The sequence below is a fragment of the Diadema antillarum genome, unplaced genomic scaffold (genome assembly GCF_040938485.1).
Source record: "Diadema antillarum isolate AM-2024a unplaced genomic scaffold, OU_Dant_1.0 scf00000140, whole genome shotgun sequence".
NCBI classification, from domain to species: Eukaryota; Metazoa; Echinodermata; class Echinoidea; order Diadematoida; family Diadematidae; genus Diadema; species Diadema antillarum.
The window spans coordinates 2,094,928-2,118,799 of record NW_027271029.1 but is presented as its reverse complement, the minus strand read 5'-3'; the positions used below and the strand labels follow the sequence as shown (position 1 = coordinate 2,118,799).

The following is a 23,872-nucleotide window of genomic DNA, read 5'->3' as shown; positions in this document are numbered from 1 at the left end:
TAAAATGGAGGTCCCATGTGTGAGAGCTGTTTAACCAGATGAAGTGGTCCCACCTTACATCCAAGTGGACCCCATATGGAAGACCAGCTATTGCAGCTGAGTATAGGTTATCCAGCCATCTTCTTTGATGGAAAATGAAACAAACAAACAAACATTAGGCACTGTAAAGGCCTACAGACGAGCATTATATACGGAGGGTTGGGTGACCCCTTCGAGGAAAAAAAAAATCGACTATATTGAAACTAATACATGAACATTTTATTCGTCTTGTATGTTGTGTATTGCTGTCTTATTGGTTTACTTTTGCGGGACTATGTGAGATCATTGTGTGTCAGTTTGTCTTTAAATTGATGAATTGTCATTATGTGGTTGGTGTCGGGGCGTTGTCAGCATGCAGTATCATCAAGAAATATGATGAAACTGTCGTTGTATTGTTTGGATGCACTGCTGATTGGACAATACAATTTGAAATTTATTGAGATGGAAAACAAAGAATACATGAACAGAGAACAATGTAGAACCTGTAAGCAATCATAATTGCACTATATACAAGCCTTCATTGGTTGTGTCGGCCCTTTTTCCTTTCTTACAAAGTCTACTCCATTTTCCTCGTTAAATTGATTGCACGAAGTAAGAACTTGATTGCTTAAAAATGAAATTGAACGCTCTAAACAAGCTCATTGGGACTATCACATGACTATCGCATGATTTTGAATGCACGAGTAGGAAAGTCGGTGCTCGCATTTTGAAATTGAATGCCCAATCGTGAATTTGATTTCACGAAAACGAAATAGAACGCCCATAAATGAAATTGATCGCTCGGATTCTGAATTTGAATGCCCGAATATTTTCGCGTGCGTGCGCTGTTGTGAATTTGAATGCACATTAATGAATTTGAATGACAAAATTATGAAATTGACCGGGAAAAACCTATATTAGAGGTTACAAGGTATTCTGTGTGCTGTACAATAATACAGTAATTTAGGTTTGTTCAATTCGTGAAGACTTTCAGCAAGTTGTAAAAGACATTGTCGTCCTTCCGGAACGTTTCCGCCCAAGTGTCCGATTAAAGCCTAGGCATTTCTATGATATGCTAGTATAATCTTAATATGAAACGCCTGTAAATACTTTACGAATGCAGTCTAATTTCGATATGACACATCAGGATATATGTAAAGCACGCAAATTTGTAGTTCAAGCGTCAATATCATGCAAGAATCAGAGAATTTTAGTTCAAGATACTTAATAACATATCGTAACAATAACGTAATCGCTGTCATGTATTTTCCCAGTTGTGATTGCTTCAAGGATTGTTATGTGTTAAGTACCAAATAAAACTTCACTTGGATAAAAGAAAAAACAAAAACTTGCATTGGCAATGAAAAATGCATTATTGAGGTTGTTTTTGTCGGTGACGCAGGTAAGATTAGAAAACACTTAGACACTCTTAGATTCGAAAGGATTATTTTCACCGGCGGTCCCACAGCTGGAACAGAAGCGCTTATCAATGTAACAGCTTCCAGAGCGCAGAGCAAACCACGTTCCTAGGCCAAACGACCCAAGCAACAGCTGCTCCTTGCCCCATTGGCTCAAATCCTCAACAAAACCCTGAACTCACTAAGCTCTATACCATCGTCGCGTTCGACTCTTGTTTCCTTACTTCTGTGCGCATTCTCCTCGCTCGAAGACATTATTGCAAGGAGTGGGAAAAGAAGAATCAATCGGTGAGTATCTTTTCTTCCCTGGTGTTTGTTAGTGCTGATTTGAGGCTCAAGCGATACATGCTTTTTGCCATCATGGGTTAGATTAAAGAATGATAAAGATGTTCGGCTTGTTTTCTCGAATATTTTATCAACAGAGGTTTTGATGAAACTTGAAGAAAACTAGAGCAAATCACACGCGGTTATACCATCATATTTGAGGAAAAGAAAAATGAGGAAAGTGATACTGATCCAGCGCATCATTCAAAGCTTTTCTCTCCTTACAATGAAGAATGAAATCGGAGGGACGATCTCTTGCTATAGTACCATGAAACTATATCAGTCAACTGATTTGTCTCGTAATAACTGTCTATGGTTTTGACTACGACCTAGTATGTTTATGTGTCACTTTCTGATAGCGGAGATATACCACCGTCGCGCTCGACTCTGGTTTCCTCAATCCTAAAGGCATTAAAAAAAATAATAATATACGAGTATCTTCATGGCATATCAGTTCATTCTGTCTTCCATTTAGGTTTGTGTGCATTTTTATGCTTGAAGAATTTTTTGACCTTACTGTCACTCTTGGGAAAATCAATTGTACAACAGGTGATCATGCTCCTCCATCATAATAAAGGCCTACTCACCATCGTCTTCGTCGCGGCCTTTTCCGTTCAAGATATCGACGCTGCCAAGAGACACGGTAAGAAAAGAACCAAGCCATGGGACGATCCGGATCGCAACAGCGAGAATGACCTGCTGGTGACGAAAAAGGCCTTCTTCGACGTAGAGATCGATGACGAACCGGCTGGTCGAATCGTGATCGCCCTCTTTGGAGACACCTGTCCAGTTACTGTACAGAACTTCGCAGCGCTAGTGAGGGGAAATTGGAGGCAGGACGTAAGAGTTTTAGTTTTTTACATTTTGGGAGAGAAACGGACGGGAAAAAAGTTACCGGGTACACGTCACGAGCTAAACGTAACAGCTTACGACTTATACAGCTCACGAGTCATATAATCCACGAGCTCGACATGCTGTAAAATAGGCCCACAAGCTATACGGTTCACGAGCTAGACACTAAGCAAACAAGGCTCTATACTGTATAGCTCATGGGCCCCTTTTACTTAATGTCTAGCTCGCAGGTTTTCTTTTTTTAATATATCTAGCTTGTGGACTGTATGACTCGTGGTTGTCTTGCTCGTGGTATGATCCCAAATTTCCAGGCATAGAATTTTGGCTTCAGAGAGAGATGTAAAATTTGAAAAGAAATATGTCCTGTAATGATATTTTGAGGTTTCAACGAAAAAGCAATTATAATGCTTAGAATGATGCTCTGAAGGCCAGAGATTAAGTGTTTTGACGGGAAGAGATGTAAATCAGTTTCACAGATACTTCGTATGCAATTTTATGTACAGAATTCATATTCAAATTTATATAGGCCCTACTGAAAATGGATTACAAGAACCCGATGGATAATCCTTGACGCATACCTTCATTGACACTAAAGTCATAGTTCAAAATTGTCTTGGCCAGAGAAACGAAGTCATCGTAGCTATTCCACAGTGACTTTCATGATATTTTTTGACTAAAATAATTGAGGTTCCCAGATTAGAGTAAATTGATTGGTAGACTGCATAAGGCTGATTAAACCTTGAGATAATAGACTGTTGGTTAAAACGTATGAATGGTTAGTAGTTACATGTATTAAACAGAAAAGCAATTCTACTAATTCGAAGGGATTTGGTTTTTGTGGTCGATGAATTTACCCAAAATTGACACTACCCTGCTTTTCGGTGTGCTTGCGTAGATATAATCACTCCCTTTGTGTCTTACATAGTGACTTCTTTCCTGCAATAACTAACAGTCAAATTCTCTGCGACATAACATCGTACTTCGCCATCTTTCTTATATCCGATTTTTGATTTATGAATCACGGGAGCTATTTTTTTTTTTGTTTTCTTACATTGAAATGTTGAATAAAAGAACCATTCTTAGAGTATCTATAATACACAAAAGTTGAAAAGTGTCGGCTGCGCACACGCCGAGGCGATTACACAACGGTTTCTTCACGCTCAACCTGTGCTGTAGGCGATAGCGCCACGATGATAGATAATACGACTCCGCCACGTTGTTGCCGCATTTCCAGGCCGACTATATTGCGATATTCGTTTACGCCGGTCTCATGCTGAGATCTCTCTCAAGCGATCGGGGTATAAAATGGGTTTCATGATTGAATTTCTTAAGTCAGGTGTCAGTGTCAAACCAACATGGATATGCAGAATGGTTTTACCCTCACATCTTAGCATTCTAGAACACACCAGTTAGAACCTGATGTGAAATTGCACTGGAATAGTAAAGTCATCCATTCAGTTAAAAGGGTCAAATATGTATATCATATTAAAGAACCGGCTTACGCGCAAACTACAAATCGTATCCTACAATGAGACAACTTTATGGAGATATATTTGAAAAGATCACAACTTAATTTATCTTCATTGACTTGCAAAAGCATATGACAAACAAACAATTTGACAAACGGAGTAGATTCGTACTGAGTGTACGTGGGAAGAGGTATTTTATACGCTTTTCTCCATGTCAACCTTCCTGGTCTGGTGCATCACTTTCTTTCGTTCATGGTTGGTTCCTGTGACGTAATACTGTAAAAGTGGTACTTTTCATGGGCGATGGGGGCCGCTATCGATGCGCTTGAGTTACGCCTTGCTACCCCGTCAGAGCTACGAATGTGGCGCTTTTAATGCGCTCGTGAGGCGATTGTGATACGCTCTAAAACCACGGCGACCTCGCTACGGAAGTTTTGGACATGTTCAAAACTTGGCGGCGACCATGGCGATGGTGGCGACCCTCCGCGCTTCTGAACCGCTAAAGATTTGATGGAGAAGATTTTAAAGCCCCCTCACACCTGAGCGAATGTAGGGGGACGAAGGGGAACGAATGGGAAAAACGCATGAAATGCGCGCGAATTCAACGATTTCAAATAAAACTGCCTTCAAATCATCCGATTATAAACTAAAGTCAAATATGATTAACGAACGGTAAGCGAAAGATAAATATGACATGCGAAGGATAACGATTTTTTGGTTCACTTTTTTGAGTAAATTGCGGCCGAAGGCAAGCGAAGGGTTGATATGACCCAATAAGACGAACGAACAATTTGCAATAGTTTGATATGGCGTGCGATTGGAAACGAAGACGAAAGAATAGATCAGGCGTTCTCGTACGTGTGTGTGCGCTCCTCGGGGAGTATAAAAGCGACCAGGTCCGTCCGTCCAGATATCAGTGCAGCCAGAGAAATAATCCGGTGATTACCTTTTAAAGGAAACTGAAGAATTTTCTATCATATCCATATCAAAATGAAATGCGAGGAGAAGCAATATAAACAAAAATTTCTCAAATTAGGAAAATTATAAATCATATTTGTTTGTTAAATGTCTCATGGATTCTTAAATTACGACATAAAAAAAATAAATGAAGATATTCTGTTCATTTAATCATCATTGTGCTCTTACTTCCTATGTCATTTGAAGTTTGAATTGACAGAAGTCTTATTTTCCCACTTTAGTTTTTTAACTTTGATTTTGTTTGAGGTTATAGAGACATAAAGAGAACCAAAACTTATATTTGTTTTTTCATTCATGTCTCCCACTATGTTAAACTGGTCTCTTGTTATCATTGTTATCTTGAAGGGCATTTCCAAATGAAAGACATGTCAATTTTTGCAATTTTTGCTTTCGTACCTTGGAGGACAAAAACAAATGCGTTTCCTCATGCGTAACGTTTCCCTTTATGTTGACCTACTAGTTTGATAGCCAATTGAATTACCTCAATTTGGTATTATGTAATATATATTGATTTTCATCAAAATCTTCTATGAAAAGTATGAACTCGAATAAGTTTCCTTTTTTTTTCTGAGTGTATATATATACACTCAGCAAAAAAGAAGGTAAACACTTTTTCAAGTTCATATTTCTCATGGATTATTTGGCTAATACAGTACTGGTGTTTCATATACCATATTCAAGGTTATTTAATTGGTTGTCACCCTGGTGGATTAATACAAAGGGAAATTGTACGCATGAGTGAACACCCTTTTTTTCCCTTCCAAAGCACAAAAGTAAAACTTGCAAAAATGAACAAGTTTCATTCATATTGATTTGATCATATATGATTTGATTTGATTTATTTCCGCATTCAATCTAATACAAATTGAATACAAATTTCAAAAGTACAAAGACAAAGAATAAGAAAAAATATCAGAACACACATAGATACACATGAGCAATTGCATTGGGCAGTATACATTCACAGAAACACAAAAATGAGGCGGGCTGCATCTTCCATTTTTCTGAAGAAACTTTGAAATTTTCGGGTAGAATGTTTATATATAGCGTGGTGAGTGGCTGGTCACAGAGAGCAGCTCAGCATTCGCCAATTTTTTCGTCAGGTCATTCGCTCGTATTCGTATCACATCGCAATCCATAGTTTGTCATAGTATCTCTTAGACTTGCCTTCGTGTTTGCATCGCTATTCAAATTTACTAAAAGTCCATCTTGGTTTCGCTTCGCATATAGAAGATGGCAAGCGAAAATTCGTTTTTCATAGTATCTTCGTTTCTATGCGCAAGTCATATTTAGTCATCCGTGTTGCTTCGTTTAGGGTTCTTTCGAGATCGGTCCACCTTGGCAAAAGCGCGATGAGGGACTATGCGTGACAATAGCACACGAACGATAAACGAACGATTACCCCAGACTAAGAGATGCAAGTTCAAGCAAATGACGGACGATTTTTCAATTCGTCGGGAAATTTTAAACATGTTCAAAAATCCCGTGCGAATTTAAATAATCGCAACTGTTAGTTGAGAAGGTGTACGAACCCGAACACGAAGGGTAAATACGATTTACTATCAATTACCATTGAAAATGATTTTTCAAAAAAATGCCTTTCGCCAGCCATAGCAAGACATATTTCAGGCAATTCGCTCAGGTGTGAGGGGGCCTTTGAACTAACAGTTGCGATTATTCAAATTCGCACGGGATTTTTGAACATGTTTAAAATTTCCCGACGAATTGAAAAATCGTCTGTCATTTGCTTGAATTTGCATCTCTTATTTAGTCTGGGGTAATCGTTCGTTTATCGTTCGAGTGCTATTGTCACGCGTAGTCCCTCATCGCGCTTTTGCCAAGGTGGACCGATCTCGAAAGAACCCTGAACGAAGCAACACGATGACTAAATATGACTTGCGCATAGAAACGAAGATACTATGACAAACGTATTTTCGCTTGCCATCTTCTATATGCGAAGCGAAACCAAGATGGACTTTTAGTAAATTTGAATAGCGATGCATACACGAAGGTAAGTCTAAGAGATACTATGACAAACTATGGATTTCGAAGTGATACGAATACGAGCGAATGACCTGACAAAAAAATTGGCGAATGCTGAGCTGCTCTCTGTGACCAGCCACTCACCACGCTAGTCATTTATAAACATTCCACCCGAAAGTTTCAAAACCCCACGAGTAACTTGAAGGGTACTTTTAGTAAAACTGTACATTTAAACTTGCTTAACAATGATATACCATATATTTTAGTCATTTATAACGTTATTGAACAAATTAGAATAATATTTAGTTGCTTTTTTTATTTATGAAAAATGAACCCACATGGACTTGATGAGTGGTTCTTTTATTCATATACTCAATAATAAACAGTTAAACACAACACAAATTCAAATACAAACACAACTTTGTTTGTAACATTCCCCCCCCCCCCCAGTCTCTGGCATTTGACTTGGTTTGACATCTAGGGGACCATTCTGTCCTGCCATGGAACACTGTATACTTCAGAGTTGCACCAGTGTATCAGTATAGGTTCACTTCTTCCTTTCATGTTGCGTGGATGATTTTTCTGGCCGCACTGAAATCTGGACGGACCTGGTCGCTTTTATACTCCCCGAGGAGCGCGCACACACGTACGAGAACGCCTGATCTATTTTTTCGTCTTCGTTTCCAATCGCACGCCATTGCTCATTGTTCGTTCGTCTTATCGGGTCATATCACCCCTTCGCTCGCCTTCGGCCGCAATTTATATATTCAAAGGAAACCGACTTGAGTGGGACCTTGTCCTTGGGACCTTGGATTTTACATTGAATTTACCTAGTATATTACCTGAATATTGGCTGAATGTTGCTTGAATGTTGCCTGGAATAGTCATCCTTATTGGTCAGCTACACCGAAATTGCTTAAAAGTGAATCTACGTGAACTTTGAGCATAAGCCTCTGGTCATCATCAGCATCGACTGACTGCGTATATACCTACAGTGGTCCCACATATTACGATCAGTGTGAAACGGATATCGGGTGACACGGAATCGAGCAACAGACGGAAACGGTAATGTTGATTCTATCGCCGATATACACTATACTGATTGAAGATATTGGTATCCAGATATATGACTACTCCAGTTAATCTATGGCAAAATCGAAACAGAAGCAAAAACTGAAAACTAACACCTGTTTTGGAACGCCCGGCTGCAGTGACTTCAAGTACAAACTGCCCAAACATATAACTGTCAATAGTATTCAGTCAGCGTTATTTCACATCACCAAGAACGATATTTCATTCGCTGTACTTGACGTTGAAGAATATTTGACCTCAGAACTGAATACCATATACCCTAATGTCAATCGGGATATTGCTCGCCATTTCTGTCTTCAAGCAATTCAAGATGGCTGCCACGAGACCGACTCGACCACATCCATAGATAATAGCTCTTCGTCACCTAACAGTAGCTCAGTACAGAATGCCCCCAATGACACCGAGTGGCGAGGAGATCCTATTGACCACCCTTCAGACGCCGATGAGCGGAACAAAACACCGATCACACCTCTCTCGTCTGAATGCGCCAACAATCTCACGCAAACAGTGTTTCAACTAACAAAAGACGTCGAAGACCTGAGAACACAGGTCAATCGCCTTAATGAACAAAGAACACTAGGTGATAAACCAGAATCTACCCTCGGCCCAGTAAGAACACAACAAACATCGACTAGCGATTTCACAGGGGATAATGTTCCGTCCTTTGAAGCCCAAAGGAGTGACTATATCCGCAGGCATCACACGAAATGGGAGGAGGAAAGAACACCAAACCGCAATCCAGAACCCATCGTCAACCCAGTAAGCACACACAAAAGATTGAATCATGAAATCGCAGAAGACTCTGTCCCGTCCTTTGAGTCGCAAATGGGCGACTACATCTACAGGCATCAAACACAGTGTGATCAAACAGGACCAAGTGAAAAAGTCGACGTCCTCATTGTTGGGGACTCGATAACAAAATACATTCAACCTTCAAAGTTGTCTTCGGTGCTCACAATAAAGAATAAATGCATACCTGGTGCGCGCGTCGAAGATATTTTCGACCCAATACAACATGAGGGGAGATCAAAACCACGGCATCTGCTTCTCCACGTGGGAGGCAACAATATCAGAGAGGATGATGAAAATGATATTATGGCGAAAATTACATCCCTGTGCGACGAGGTCAAAACGACAATCGACGAGATAGTGCTTTCAACCATAGCGCATCGCAATGACGAAAGCCCGTATGAATCAACAATGATCGAGAATGTCAACGCCCAACCGAAACATGTAGCCAATCAGCGAGGATACTCCGTGATTGACAATGGAAGTATTCGACCTCGCTCTCACCTGGCCAGAGAGTGCGTTCACTTGAACAGAGCCGGTGTTGTACAACTTGCCCGTAACTTCATACGCCACCTGCGGAGAATTTCACTACCACAGCTGCAACAACAGGGTTTTCACGGGCACCGAAACCCTCGACGAAGGCAACCACAGGGCCACGTGTTTCCACGGGATTGGATCGACAGCCTGGAGACTGCGAGAATGCTCCTCAACCAAAGACGCCAATAGAATCAACTAGGAAAGAAAACAGCGTAAATCAATGTCGTGATTCTGCTAACCCATTAAGTTACCCTCGACATTCGTTTTCTGATACTGGATGCCCGAATTCTCACTGTAATATAAATATGCAAGGCAAGACATCGGGACTCAGTATAGCTCATTTAAATTCCCAGAGTATTTGCCCAAAGATAGAACATATACGCATTTTATCATCTGAGGCTAAGTACGCCGTAATGGCCATTAGTGAGACATGGTTGCACGATGGCATATTAGACAACGAGCTTCGAATAAATGGCTATAATCTTGTGCGATATGACCGCCCAGGGAAAGACACTCACGGAGGTACAGCTCTCTTCATATCGGACAAGATTTCATTCACAGTGATCAATATTACAGATGTTACTGACATTGACTTTGAGTCTTGCTGGGTAAAAATATCGCCGACGTCTAGCAAATCTTTTGTACTGGGTGTAATATATTTCCCAAGAAAAGATAATATGTTTTTAGACCAATTGAGAAAAATATTGGACTCGACTGAAATGATATCTAATGATATTTTAGTGGTTGGGGATTTTAATTATAACGTATTATGTGCGAGTGAAAATACTAAAATAGATGATTTATATTGTGAATACCAACTGAAGCAACTAGTAACATCTCCAACAAGAGTTACTGAAAATTCGAAGACATGCATTGACCTGGTATTGTCTTCTCGCTCTGAATCTATTAACAAAGTGGATGTCGTTCCTCTTGGTCTGAGTGATCATTTTATGGTAGTTGTAAGCAGGAATACAAAATGTTGTAAAAGTAAAACAGTGAAATATGCTCGTATCCGTAATTTTAAGAATTTTGATGAAGGAAAATTTCTCCTAGATCTGCTGCGGAAACCATGGCACAGAGTTGAGGAATGTGAAGACGTAGATGAGGAACTAGAATTGTGGACAACTTTATTTAATGAAGTTTGTTATATTCATGCTCCTTTCCAGACTATCCGTGTACGCACGAATTATACAGCCCCATGGGTATCTAGGGAGATGATTGAACTTGGAAGAAAGCGAGATTTATTGTTTTCTATAAGGCTCGAACTGAATCTGACTGGAGAGAGACAAAGAATTTGAGAAATAAAGTTAATAACATGAGCAAATATTTGAAGAAAATGTTTTATACGAAAAAGATCACTGAAAATAAAAATGATTCAACTAAATTGTGGAATATATTAAGGGAAGCCACAATTTACAAAAAAGAAACACAATGCCCATGTCAGATGACAGAGAAAAATTAGTTAATGAGTTCGATGAATATTTTGTGTCTGTTGCAGATAAATTAGCAGAAAAATTTGATACTGATGATATGCCTTCTTACACAAAAGCAATTTCACATGAATCTCGCTTCCATTTTCAACCTGTTCATGTGTCAATTGTTGATAAGCAGATTCGCACAATGCCAAGTAAAAAGGCTGTAGGCGTTGATGGTATTACGTGTAAACTTTTAAAAGCAGGTTGTTCAGCCATTACACACTCTTTAACTCACGTGATAAATGTATCATTGATGACGGGTAAGTTTCCTGATAATTGGAATACTGCAGTAGTCACTCCCACACATAAAAGTGGTGATCGTGACGAAATTGAGAATTATAGACCAATATCTGTTATGCCTCTAATGTCGAAGGTAATAGAAAGAGCGGTCCATGAACAACTGTATGCTTATTTACAGACTATTGATTTTTTTTTTTGTGATCAGCAATCAGGTTTTCGGCCAAAACATAGCACACAGTCAATGGTATTAGATGTTACCGATTATATTCTAACAAATATGAACAGAGGAAAGGTGACTGGTGCACTTTTTATCGATCTTAAAAAGGCGTTCGACACAGTGAACCATAATATATCATTACATGTTTTACAGAATGTCGGTATATTAGAGAAAGAGTTTGAATGGTTCTCGTCTTATATGACTGAAAGGAAGCAGAAAACCAAGATTGGTAAAGACTTGTCTGACTGTATGATCATTAAGCACGGTGTACCACAAGGTTCGATTTTGGGACCGCTGCTCTTTGTCATGTATATAAATTTGCTCCCGGAAGCAGTGACAGAAGTCAACTGTAAAATCCACATGTATGCTGATGACGCAGTTTTATTATTTGAAGGTTCATCAACAACGGAACTACAGAATGATATGCAGAAAGGTTTGAGTGCTGTCAATGATTGGTTGAAGACACTTAAATTAACAATGAATGCCGGTAAAACAAAGTATATGCTTTTTGGATCAAGGCAACGCACTCAAAACTTTCGTAATATGAAACTTTCAGTTGACGATACAGAGATCGAAAGAGTAACAGAGTTTATGTATTTGGGTGTACTGCTAGATGAACATTTAACATATGAAAGACATGTAAGTTATACCGCAAAAAAGATATCTAAGAAGATTGGTTTTTTGAGAAGGACAGCAAAAGAATGTGTTCCAAATGAAGTGTTTAGGGTATTGTGCAATGCGCTCATAATGCTCCAATTCGATTATTGTGATCTTGTATGGTCAAACTGCTCGTTGGCTCTATTGAGAAAGTTGGATTTGTTGCATAAAAGAATGGCGAGGATGATAGTGGGTGTTCACCCTAGAACACATATTGTTGATATGTTCAGGAATCTAAAGTGGCAGAACCTTGAAGAAAGGAGACATGTTCATAGAATGTGTGAGGTATTTAAGTGCGTTAACAACATCGCGCCTCCATATCTGTCACAACGCTTTGCAAAGCCCTCACACACAGTAGGTACTAGGTCAAAGACAAATGCATCTCTATCTGAAGGTGGTTGTCAAATTTTGAATAATAGTGGCAAACGCACTTTCCAGTACGTGGGCACCAAAGAATGGAACAGCCTCACACCTGAGCAAAGGCAACTAAATACAATCAGTGCACTACGAGTATCAATGAGAGGACACACGCGGCCCATCCCTTAATTGTAAAAAACAGTGTAATCCGATTTATGTGTTTTGTTTCTCGATTGTAGCAGATTTTGTTGGTATTGACGTTTGTTTGTAAGCCGTTCACATTTACTTTATCATGCTTTAGGAGTGCCTTCCCTTCTTACTTCCTCCTTTAGTTATCTCTTTCTTTTCTTCTACTGCCTTTTCCTTCATCTTTCTTCTTCCTCTGCAAATCTTCTTCTTCTTCTTTTCTTCTTCGTACTCCGCCCGTTTTACTGTTAAGATATCTGTGTAATGACTGGAGTGATTCTGGGAATAAGAAATGAGATTAAACACTTTATCCGTTTATGCATTGTGCAATTGGTTTTTAAGGAACATTTCATTTTATTATACTCATGGAAATTATTATATGATAATTTTAGATATGTGTGTGTAATATAACGTATATTTTTAATGATGTATTAATGATTATGTTTAAAGACATTCTAAGTTTGTTGTTATCAAATGTGTAATTATTTTTTGAACTTATGTTTTGTCAGTTGCAGTTTTATCTGTAAACCTTTGTTTTCAAATGTCATGCGTTGTATTTGTATGTTTTTACCCATTTGCAGGGCCCTCATTGAAAGCAGTTTTATAACTGACGAGGCTACCCTGGTTAAATAAAACTGGAAATGAATAAATTTACTCAAAGAAGTGAACCGAAAAATCGTTATCCTTCGCAAGTCATATTTATCCTTCGCTTACCGTTCGTTAATCATATTTGACTTTAGTTTATAATCGGATGATTTGAAGGCAGTTTTATTTGAAATCGTTGAATTCGCGCGCATTTCGTGCGTTTTTCCCATTCGTCCTCCTTTGTCCCCCTACATTCGCTCAGGCGTGAGGGGGCTTTTAAGCGATCAAGCCACGATCCGCCGCGCTTTGTCGATTTTTGATGATCGTAGCGGAATCGCCGTCTAGAGAGATGGGGGTATAAAGTGTCTAGCTTGTGGGCTGTATGACTCGTGGGCGCCGGATTCGTGACTTGCACCCATTGCGACTTGGTGCACACATCCATTGCAATTGTGTATCTGTCCTTTGCCCGGCGGAACCCCGGCTCATTAAAAGCACTTGGTTAATGTCTCACGGTTACGTTATCAATGTTGCATTATCGATGTAAACACTATAGACTTGCCCCACAATATATACATGCGGGAAAATGGGTTGGGTATGAGACAAAGTAGTTTATTAGAAATAAATTCAGGAATCTGAGTGTTCATTGACCTTGCATTGGTAGGAAAGTACAAAATACATTAGCCACTCATCCATTTATTTTTGTTTTCCGAAGGCAAGGAAACCATTGTTTCCAGATAAAGACAGCTGTATATCTTCTAAAAGGCATCTAATAGCGATGAGACATTAAAACTCGCCACTTAGACGAGTTAGGTAAAACGCGGGGGGGGGGGGGGTCGGGGTGGGGATGACTAGATTTCTGTTGACCATGATAGCTAGCTTTGAAAAGGGGATAGTTACGAATCATAGCAGTACATTTAGAAAAATGTGCTGTTATAATAAAGAATGAAGTAATCAAAATTTTACAGAACAAAATACAACATACATACATATAAAATTTGAGCACGTTTAATCAAACGGTTTCTGAGATGCAAAACATAGGGAAATCCGCGTGTGCGCGTGTGGGAGTAAATCGGCGTTACAGGCTCCGTAACTGTATATTTTGCACGAGGTCCTCGCACAAACAAAATCAAATATGATACTGAAGTGTTTTAAGGATCACTTTGACCCTGAAATAGGCTTTCTGAAATATGAGCTATGATTCTAATTTCCATTACTAAGATGCCTATGTATAAAGTTGACGTTATCGTATGAAATGGTCACGCTTTATAGCCTAAAAGTTGAGATACCAGTTTAACTCAACTCCAACAAAAAAGAAAGAGAGAAAAAAAAAGAGAATTTGTCCCGCTGGGATGGAGTGAGAGGCAGAGTACTTTACCACTCATCCACACCTCTCCACGGAATAAAACCTGTCCATCCGCAAATCCACTTTTATGTTGCGATTTTCACCCTGATATAGGGAATCCGATCAAGAATTAAATGCAAAATCACGATCGCGTCACCGCGGCGTATCACACCACTGATGAGCCACCGATTCCGGGCGGTTTCAAACCGGCTACACTGATCGGTCGGCGGCCAATATGAAATACACAGGAACTTTATACAAAAGCAGTAATGGAATTTGCAGGTGAAATATTATAATATAATCCTCCAGCAGTAAATACCGGCATTACTTACTAAAACCATTAATCGCAATAGGTTGATTATAATGTCTGATTCTAAAATAAAGGACCTGTGCAGGAGGAAAGAATCGTTTTTGAAGCAATGCACCTGCTCTTTCGTCATTTTAGAGATAACGCATTATCAGAAAGTTTTTTTAAAGTGTTTTTAAATCCTCTGCAGGCACGAGGTATAATATCATACACTAACTCGTCTAGTCGTCGTGTGCAATACTTGGATACCATTGAAAAAAAAAAGGAGGCAAAGCACTGGTTTTTATTTACACCAGCACAGGCGAAATTGTATAATCCCGTGCTTTGTTTACATCATTTCATTCTAACACTCCTGTCTGTAGGAAAAGTTGAGTGTGGTGGATTCGCTCACTCACATATGTGTTTTCGCTTTTGTCAATGGCGTTAAATCTAACACCGATGTTTTTGCAGTGTAAGTTGAATCTTGACACTGACAGCGTCGATTGTGAAGATGGTATATTTGAAGAAGTAAACATCATAGGAGAGAAAGAGAGAGAGAGAGAGAGAGAGAGAGAGAGAAGGATGTAATGGTCAAAGGGAAGGAAAACACACTAATGAGTACCCGTAGATATCTTTGTACTATTTCACAGAAACGACTGAGTTACAACAATACTCAAGTGCATCGTATAGTGCCCGACTTCGTGATACAGATGGGTGACGTGACCGAAGGTGATGGAACAGGAGGTAAATCCAATATTACTTAATTTCTTTTTTGACCGAACAGCGCCATATTATGTGGAAGGTGACACAAGGCAATCAAAATTTATTGTAACACATGTTATCTTTAACAGGTCATAACTTTTTTAGCTAAAGTGTTGCAAGATGTCATTCCTGAATTTGAACAACCTGTGAATTTCATGTTTTTTTCTTTCTATGACAAATGCATGTAAACGATAGGCTTCGATGACGACTGGGAGTCATCACTGTGGCGAGTCCTTGCGACAATTTTTTCATAGCTGTAAATGTCCGGCAATTTCCAAGTTGGGTTATTTTAGAACCAACCAATAATAATCATAATAAATGTTCTAAACTTGTATTTTTTCCTTTACACTGCATAACAGTGTAAAGCTTGTATATTGTGGTTAATAATATACAAGCTTGCTTTTGGTTGACCTCTCAATTCTCTTTTTTCTCAACTGAAGCGTAACTGTGTATTTTTTTTTTTGCCAGTATGCATTCTAATGTTTGGCTGTATCATTTATCTTTTGCAAAGTCGAATGTTTATGTTTACAATGTAATTCCTGAAATTTATTCTATGTTACGTTTTGTTGGAAAAAGAAGAATGAAAATTTGAATTGAATAGAAAACAGCCTACGGTAGAGACACATAAAATATTGTTTTGGCATAAACATACCAGACACACATATATGTATTGTACATAATGTGCATTGCATGTAGTATGTGTGACGGTGTGTTCTACATTGTGCAAGCAGACGTGACCAATGCATCCGATTTTTCTTTTACAGTATTATTTTTGCTACGTGGAGAGGCCCATAACAGTGAAAAATTAGCGTCACTGAGGTCAAAGTAACTCGTTGCATCTAGAAATTTCTACAGTGTGAACCAAAATATTTGCGAGATGTGGTCGTGATCCAGATCGCAATAATTCGTTCGCTTTTTTTTCTCGAAAAAGACGCGAAATTTTACAGTCTCAACGGTGACCGAAAAAAAGAATCAAAATGCATTATCCAACAATGCACAGCGAGTGTTGCTTCTTCTTATGTACGTAGTAAGCATATCGTATTCATGTACATGTACATGTTGCGTACAATCAGGCAGTTTTCTTTTTACTGTTGACGTTTTGTTAAATTCGATTTAGATATCGTCGACATTCAAAGCAGAATTGGGATACAGTAGAACAGCAAACCAACTAAAAACAAAGTCAGGAGGACAACAAGGATGAAAGCACAATACAAATTTGGTAGCGCGCGCTGAGGTGACACAAAGTTGATCTCGATCGGTAAAGTTCACAACAATTTGAGTACTCGCTGAGAATGTTTTTCATTGCTAGCTATTGAAGAGTAAGATATTTCGGGTATTGTTAGCTCTTTTCACGGCACTACCTGGCTAATGATTATTTGGTCCTCGCATAGAATGGTATGTAATACTACAAAGAAAGGCAGCTTCACAAAAATGTATACCATTAGAGAAGCATTTGATAACAGCGGTGCTTTTCAGCTCTTATATAACTAATGCAGAATCAATCAATGCATATTAATGGCAAACCAATACTTCGTATAAACAGCTGTTCAATCCAATATTACTATTATAATAATAATACGAATTTATATGGCGCTAAATCCACTCTACAGAGTGCTCAAAGCGCATACATACATACATACATACACGTGTACAATATTCGAGAATATTAGAAGACAGAAAATGCTCCAAGGTATGAATCGTATTGTCTTCTCTGCTGCGCAGTAGCTAGGGCCTACAAAATCAGGATGAGCATTGTAGCAGACATTTTTAAGTACTCAGATGTAAGGCCAGGAATCACACTTATTTACAACACTGATAGACTCACATAATTATAATGAAAATGACAAGAATAAAGGGCATGATATCATATTCAAGTCATTAAATTTAATATCAATTCATCATTCACTCTTAATGCTGTACACTAAAACATGCTTAAATTATTTCAATATACTGTCAAAACAAAGCATAAAATGGGAAAACTAGTACTACAGTATTTAACCCAGCAATATTATAATTGTGCTATACAGTTCACATACACTGAAGTATGGACGACACAGTCCAATAAGAATAGCACACAAAATGACACACCTACATCATTAACTTCCCTTTCTCATCTACATACAAAAATTAAAATTCAGTCAACATATACAAGAAGTTCGGCTATATGGAAGACTGTCATCATTGCCATCACAATTTGAAGGAGACAACTACGTATGGTACTACCATTTCCCAAATCATGTTGCAGCAAACACGACGGGACAAATTGCTGCAATCTAACATACCCTACAAGCATGACAGAGCGATGTTCTTTAAACATATTTTGAACCATGCCAAATGAAATGACCATATTAAAATTTGCTATGGGTCCAGACTAATCAGACACTGCGTACACTGTAACATGCTGTAACATGCATTTGAACTGAAATCCCGACTCTGTGTGAATCTTGTCATTTGTATACCTAAATAATACAGGAGGTATCAACATTTTGCTGTCCATCTTAGATTTTCTTGGTGCCTACCTTGGGCGTGCTACATGAGAAGTAGATGTGATGGTTAAATTGTATGAAAGAAAACAACAACATAAGATCAAAGGTTGAAGGTCACTGTACATGTATTTTGGTCAAACATTTTACTTTCCAGACATGATTTCAGCAAGGAATATCCAATGGTGTTATCAAAGAAACAGGAAGATACAAATGAATAACATTGAGATGCTTAGAATGACCAGGGCAAGTGGTAAAATGTAGCACATAATGTAGCAAAAACAATAACAAAAATTTCCTGACTCAAGCCCTCCAATGGTACGTCCAGTAATAGATGCTATCCTTTGATGCGGATAGCGATATGACTGAAACGCAAAACAAAACAAAACAAAACAAAACATAATTTTGTGCAGAGAGGGGAGATCAGCGGTCAAGATCAGTGGACTTTGTTTCAGCATGCATTAATAAAATGTCACCCACTTATAGCAGAATTTGACTGCATAAGGAGAAAGAAGTGTCCCAGAATGGTGACTGCTGCATTCACAATGCTCTTGATAATTCAGAATTGCACAGTAACTCTTGTTTTCAACTACAGCAGAATTTGTTGCAAGATATATGGGCCATTCCCCGTTTATTTTTCTAGCTCACACATATAGTAATTTCATTGTCAGACTCACATTCTAAAATGCTTCGATGAGGCAATGGAAACACGCTGTACAAGTCATCCCTTATTGATCGATGGCTAAGACCTTGTTGATATAGATTGGTGTCATTAAAGTGTATCTGTACCCAGAAATTTATTTTTCTGACAATGTAGGTTATTGTACTGGTAATATCCCTATCAAATACTAGTATAAGAGTGCAACGTTACTCACATACAGAGATATAGCAATATGTAAAAAGAAATAGAGCAATCTTTAAAACGCCAAAATTACATGCGCCTTGATCTAAGAGTAGTCGCCTGGCGTTATCGACTGCATTCGATTGCGTAGTTCGATAATTTTTGTACGATCAGTGTACTAGTGCTCTCAAAACACGCAAACGCACGCAAATCTTTACGTACGCACCTAGGTTGGTGCTGCCGCGCCGCGCCGCCGGGCCACCAGGCAGCCAGCCGCGACAGCATCTACTCATGCGGATGCATGGCTCGAAAAGTCAGAGAGAGCCAGCGCGTGAGGCCGGTGCGGCATTGCATGCAGTGGACCGGCCCAGCGTCTATGCACAGACTCTCGAAGCTGTAGTCCCGTAGTACTAGTAACTGTGCACCCTGGAAATAAAATTACAATACGCTCCGACGATGGAAAATCTGATACTGAACACAGTCCCGGGCATAAATTTTGATTCAGTGCGCTTGTAACAATTTTAAACAGGGTGGCGTTATTCGCACCCCTGGCGAGGTGCGGGCACCTCACTATTGAGTACTATAGGCCTACAGTGTTAGACGTCTGACGTAATAAGGGTCTAACATTAGACACCCAGATCTAGTCATTAATAGGTCTAGTACCTAGGCTTAACCATGTTACTTAATTAAGTACCAGGTACTAGAGCTACTAGACCTCTAGACCACACAACAGAGTATACATCTAACGTTAGAGTTAGACCTAACGTTACATCGTCACGGGTTAGTGTAGCCCGACCAAACGCTGTAAGTACGCTCTGTGAATACAGCGTCAAACAGGCGAGGCATGCAGCTTCAAAGTGGGGAACCTCAACACAACTAAAAAACTTATGAAAGTTATACTTTTCTTCTACAAACAGAATACGTTACTCACGCTAAATGCATGCTTGTATTACAGAAGAATTGTTCACCACACTGGGTCCATAGAGAGCCCTTGCGATAAGTCCGTGGAACAAAAAAAAAAGAGACAATTTCTGGCGCAATTCCTGACCGCCCGGGGTGCGAATATTTTTTTTCATACATAGAAACGCCATGGGATATGAATTATTCATAAGTTGAGCTGAATGACTGAAGTGCGCAAGCGCGTGGACTTCATCCTAAAACTGTATAGCTTGGCCAAATTGTACACAATGAACAGACTCGACTCGAACAGGCCTACTCTCTGTGCACCCATGCAGCGCATGCCCGATGCAGCGAGCTAGCTATTTCTAGTAATACCTGTGTGTGTGTGTGTGTGTGTGTGTGTGTTGTGCATGTACAAACGTTTGTGCGTAAGCATGTCACTGCACTCACGAGGTTCGTCCGATCAATGAACAAGAACATGCGCAGGAAACTGAACTGTCGCTTGCGATAGCTCTATGAACACACATCACATTGCACACACATAGCACCCTGTAGGCCTACATCGGATACAACAATCACGCTCACATATCACGTACGTCTAATATGTTTGAAAACACAGAACTAGACTCTACTGAAGTTCGGTCTACCATTATTAGTTTACATGTGGATTGGTAATGATCTTATCGTTGTAATTCGAAAGTGCACTCGAGATGCTCGAGTCACCATGTTCACTGGCAGCACTGAGAAGTCGATTGTGAATACACGACCGCTTCTTAAATCATAGCCAAGTACGGTGTAGGCTAGCCCGACCAGACGCTGTAAGTACGCTGTGCGAATACAGCGTCTGACAGGCGAGGCATGCAGCTTCAAAGTGGGGAACCTCAACACAACTAAAAAACTTATGAAAATTTATACTTTTATTCTACAAAGAAGACGTTACGCTAAATGCATGCTTGCATTACAGAAGAATTGTTCACCACACCGGGTCCATAGAGAGCCCTTGCGATAAGTCCGTGGAACAAAAAAAAATGACAATTTCTGGCGCAATTCCTGACCGTCCGGGTGCCGTTTATCGTTGCAGAATTCAAAATGGCGCCTTCATGCTCCAAAGCGAGCGCGGCGTATGCGGTGAGAACGTACTGTATTACAGAACCTATATCGTATTGCGTAGGGCCTACTGCCTAACGTCGTCTGCTGCGGAGAGATCTTATGCGTGCGTGCGCTGCTTGAGTGTAGCAGCACGGTCGATAGCATACAGCTCTATGGGGCATTCACATCACGTACTCGAGTATACGTATGTGTATTCAAATTGGCCTGGCGTGAAAGACAATGTACCGTCTGGACATGCTGGATATAATCATCAATTTCAGTAAGTTTCATAACGTAAATTTGAATACTGATAGCATAGATATAGAGTCTCATTATTGAAGATTGTATTAGATGAGTTTGAGGTGACAAAAATGATCTTAAGTATCAAAATTGAAAGCGATCGGAAGCCGATTACAGAGCTCTCTTCGTGGTTCGTGGTCCCGCCTGTACAGCCCTGTCGCGACGTACCTACGTACAGCGACTGGGCTGTGTATAGTTAGGTGTAGGCCTACTGTGGTAACGGTGTATTTACGATCACTAGTAGTAGTAGGACCTACCCGATCCATAAAAAGGTCGTGCAAAACATTTGGGAAGAGCTCTTATTTGGCCATTTATGCATGTACGAATAGTGGTAATGTGGCATCAATTCCAAGCCTATGGAGGTTGTGACTTGTAAAGTTGTACATTTCACGCGAACTACGCATGTACGTGCTCTCCTATCCACGCCGTCTGCCCTGGCTGACAATCACGATGCTCTCCGCTCCGCATATTTCCAGCGGGGTTACGTAGGGCGCTCATGAACTGCGAATCGAATGTAAGCTGAATAGCGAGCACGTATACTGCGTACGTACGCACGCAGTGATCACACGTGATCATGTATGTAAATATGTACAGTATGCGAGAGTGTTCATCATGTACAAATTGGCCAAGCTATAGAATTTTAGACAAGTCCACGCGCTTGCGCACTTCAAAATTTCAACTCAACTTATGAATAATTTATGTCCCATTGCGTTTCCATGTACGAAAGAAATATTCGCGTCCGGAGTTTATCGTTGCAGAATTCAAAATGGCGCCTTCATGCTCCAAAGCGAGCGCGGCGTATGCGGTGAGAACGTACTGTATTACAGAACCTATATCGTATTGCGTAGGGCCTACTGCCTAACGTCGTCTGCTGCGGAGAGATCTTATGCGTGCGTGCGCTGCTTGACTGTAGCAGCACGGTCGATAGCATACCTCTCTATGGGGCATTCACATGACGTGTACGTATGTGTATTCAAATTGGCCTGGCGTGAAAGACAATGTACCGTTTGGACATGCTGGATATAATCATCAATTTCGGTAAGTTTCATAACGTATATTTGAATACTGATAGCATAGATATAGAGCCTCATTATTGAAGATTGTATTAGATGAGTTTGAGGTGACAAAAATGATCTTAAGTATCAAAATTCAAAGCGATCGGAATCAGATTGCATAGCTCTCTTCGTGGTAGATGGTCCCGCCTGTACAGCCCTGTCGCTACGTACCTACATACAGCGACTGGGCTGTGTATAATTAGGGTTAGTGACAGTTAGTGAGTGTTTCTGACTACTCTAGTAACTATTCTAGTGACTAACACTTTTCAGTGTCAATTTCAAATTTTCATCATTCATCATGAGTTACGGCAAAGATCGTACGATCTTTGGTTAGGGCTGTCTACCTCAGTTACTTACTGTTGAGTCTACTCACGAGACAAACGGGCTTGATGAAAACTGAGGGAATAGCATGCAAATTCAGCCTGATTCTGGAGTTCTGATGATGATGTTCTGTACAGTCCAATGTCGACGATGTGTGAAGGCGGAATGGCTGTCGAAAGTCAGCTGGCTTGAAGTGTTCTTCACACAACCTTGCGTTCGGGTTTACAAGCCGGTCAAGCCGGTGTTCTGGCAAAGTGGTGCAACGCAGATAATGGGCGTCTTTAACGTAAATCAAGAGTCGATCGAGTCGTGATCGTCAAACGCTAAGCTCCTATACCGGGCGCATCATCCGGCGGGCGGGCCAGCCAGGCCGGGCTCCGCTGCTACGATGCTGTCTAGTAGTTCGGTACACAACTAGTCATGTCGCGCTATTCGGGCATTGGAAAGACACACGTACGTGTATGCGTGTCCACCCAGGCGATACCGATAGACAGTATTCGATATACTGTTTGCAGACGGAGGCAAACGAAGGAAACGTGCACACACAGATGGTCGACGCGCGGCTACTATTTTCAGATTTGGCTACTATTGCAGAGCGCACTAGTGCGTGCTGATTTATTAAAATTAATATTTCACAGTTTTTGGCATTTTTTGTGATGGGATATAATTTTCTCTAGAATTCTTAAGACATGCTCTCACACCTCTCAAATATAGATCTCTGGGTACAGATACATTTTAAGGAGATTAATAAGTTTGCAAAAATTGTAAAATGTTCCATTGTCAAGTTGAATTAAGGTTAGAAAACATGGAGAGAACAATTCAATAATTTATCTTAGTCACCTCCTCAACTTTGATGTAACCATCTTGGTTTCTTATCAATACCAACTCAATTATTCTTGCAGTGATATCCAGTGAAGGCACTAGATACATAAGGGGGGGGGGGTGTGGAGACATAACCCTTTACAGCAACTGAAAACAAAACCTGTCATCCAGTAAAGGCCTTGTCAACAGTATACTAAGGACACAAAAACTTGACATCGCCCAGTTCGTCAATGACTCCAAAGTATCTGCATATCAGTCAGAGATGATGGACTGACCAGAGGAGTGGACTGACAAAGTCAAAGTTACAAGAAATTGCTCCATGAACTGGAAATTTAGTCTAACTTTTAAGTTAACAATTCAGTCAAACAGGGTGAAGTGACGGGGTCATCCCACGAGACCGACACCCACAAGTCATACCATGAGTTCGACACTACGCACAAAAGGCTCACGAGACCGACACTAAGCAAAGAAAGCCCACGAGATCGACACTAGGC

The 23,872-nt window shown here is 40.0% G+C and overlaps 1 protein-coding gene across 1 annotated transcript in view; it reads left to right on the top strand.

Moving 5' to 3' along the window:
- Nucleotides 1-2,315: 2,315 nt before the first annotated feature.
- LOC139721246 (peptidyl-prolyl cis-trans isomerase B-like) overlaps nt 2,316-23,872 on the top strand; it is a 73,796-nt gene continuing 52,239 nt past the window's right edge. The window contains exons 1-2 of the mRNA XM_071632568.1: nt 2,316-2,600; nt 15,456-15,549. Of these exons, the coding sequence (XP_071488669.1) occupies nt 2,316-2,600; nt 15,456-15,549 (379 nt within the window). The remainder of the gene's footprint in view (nt 2,601-15,455; nt 15,550-23,872) is intronic.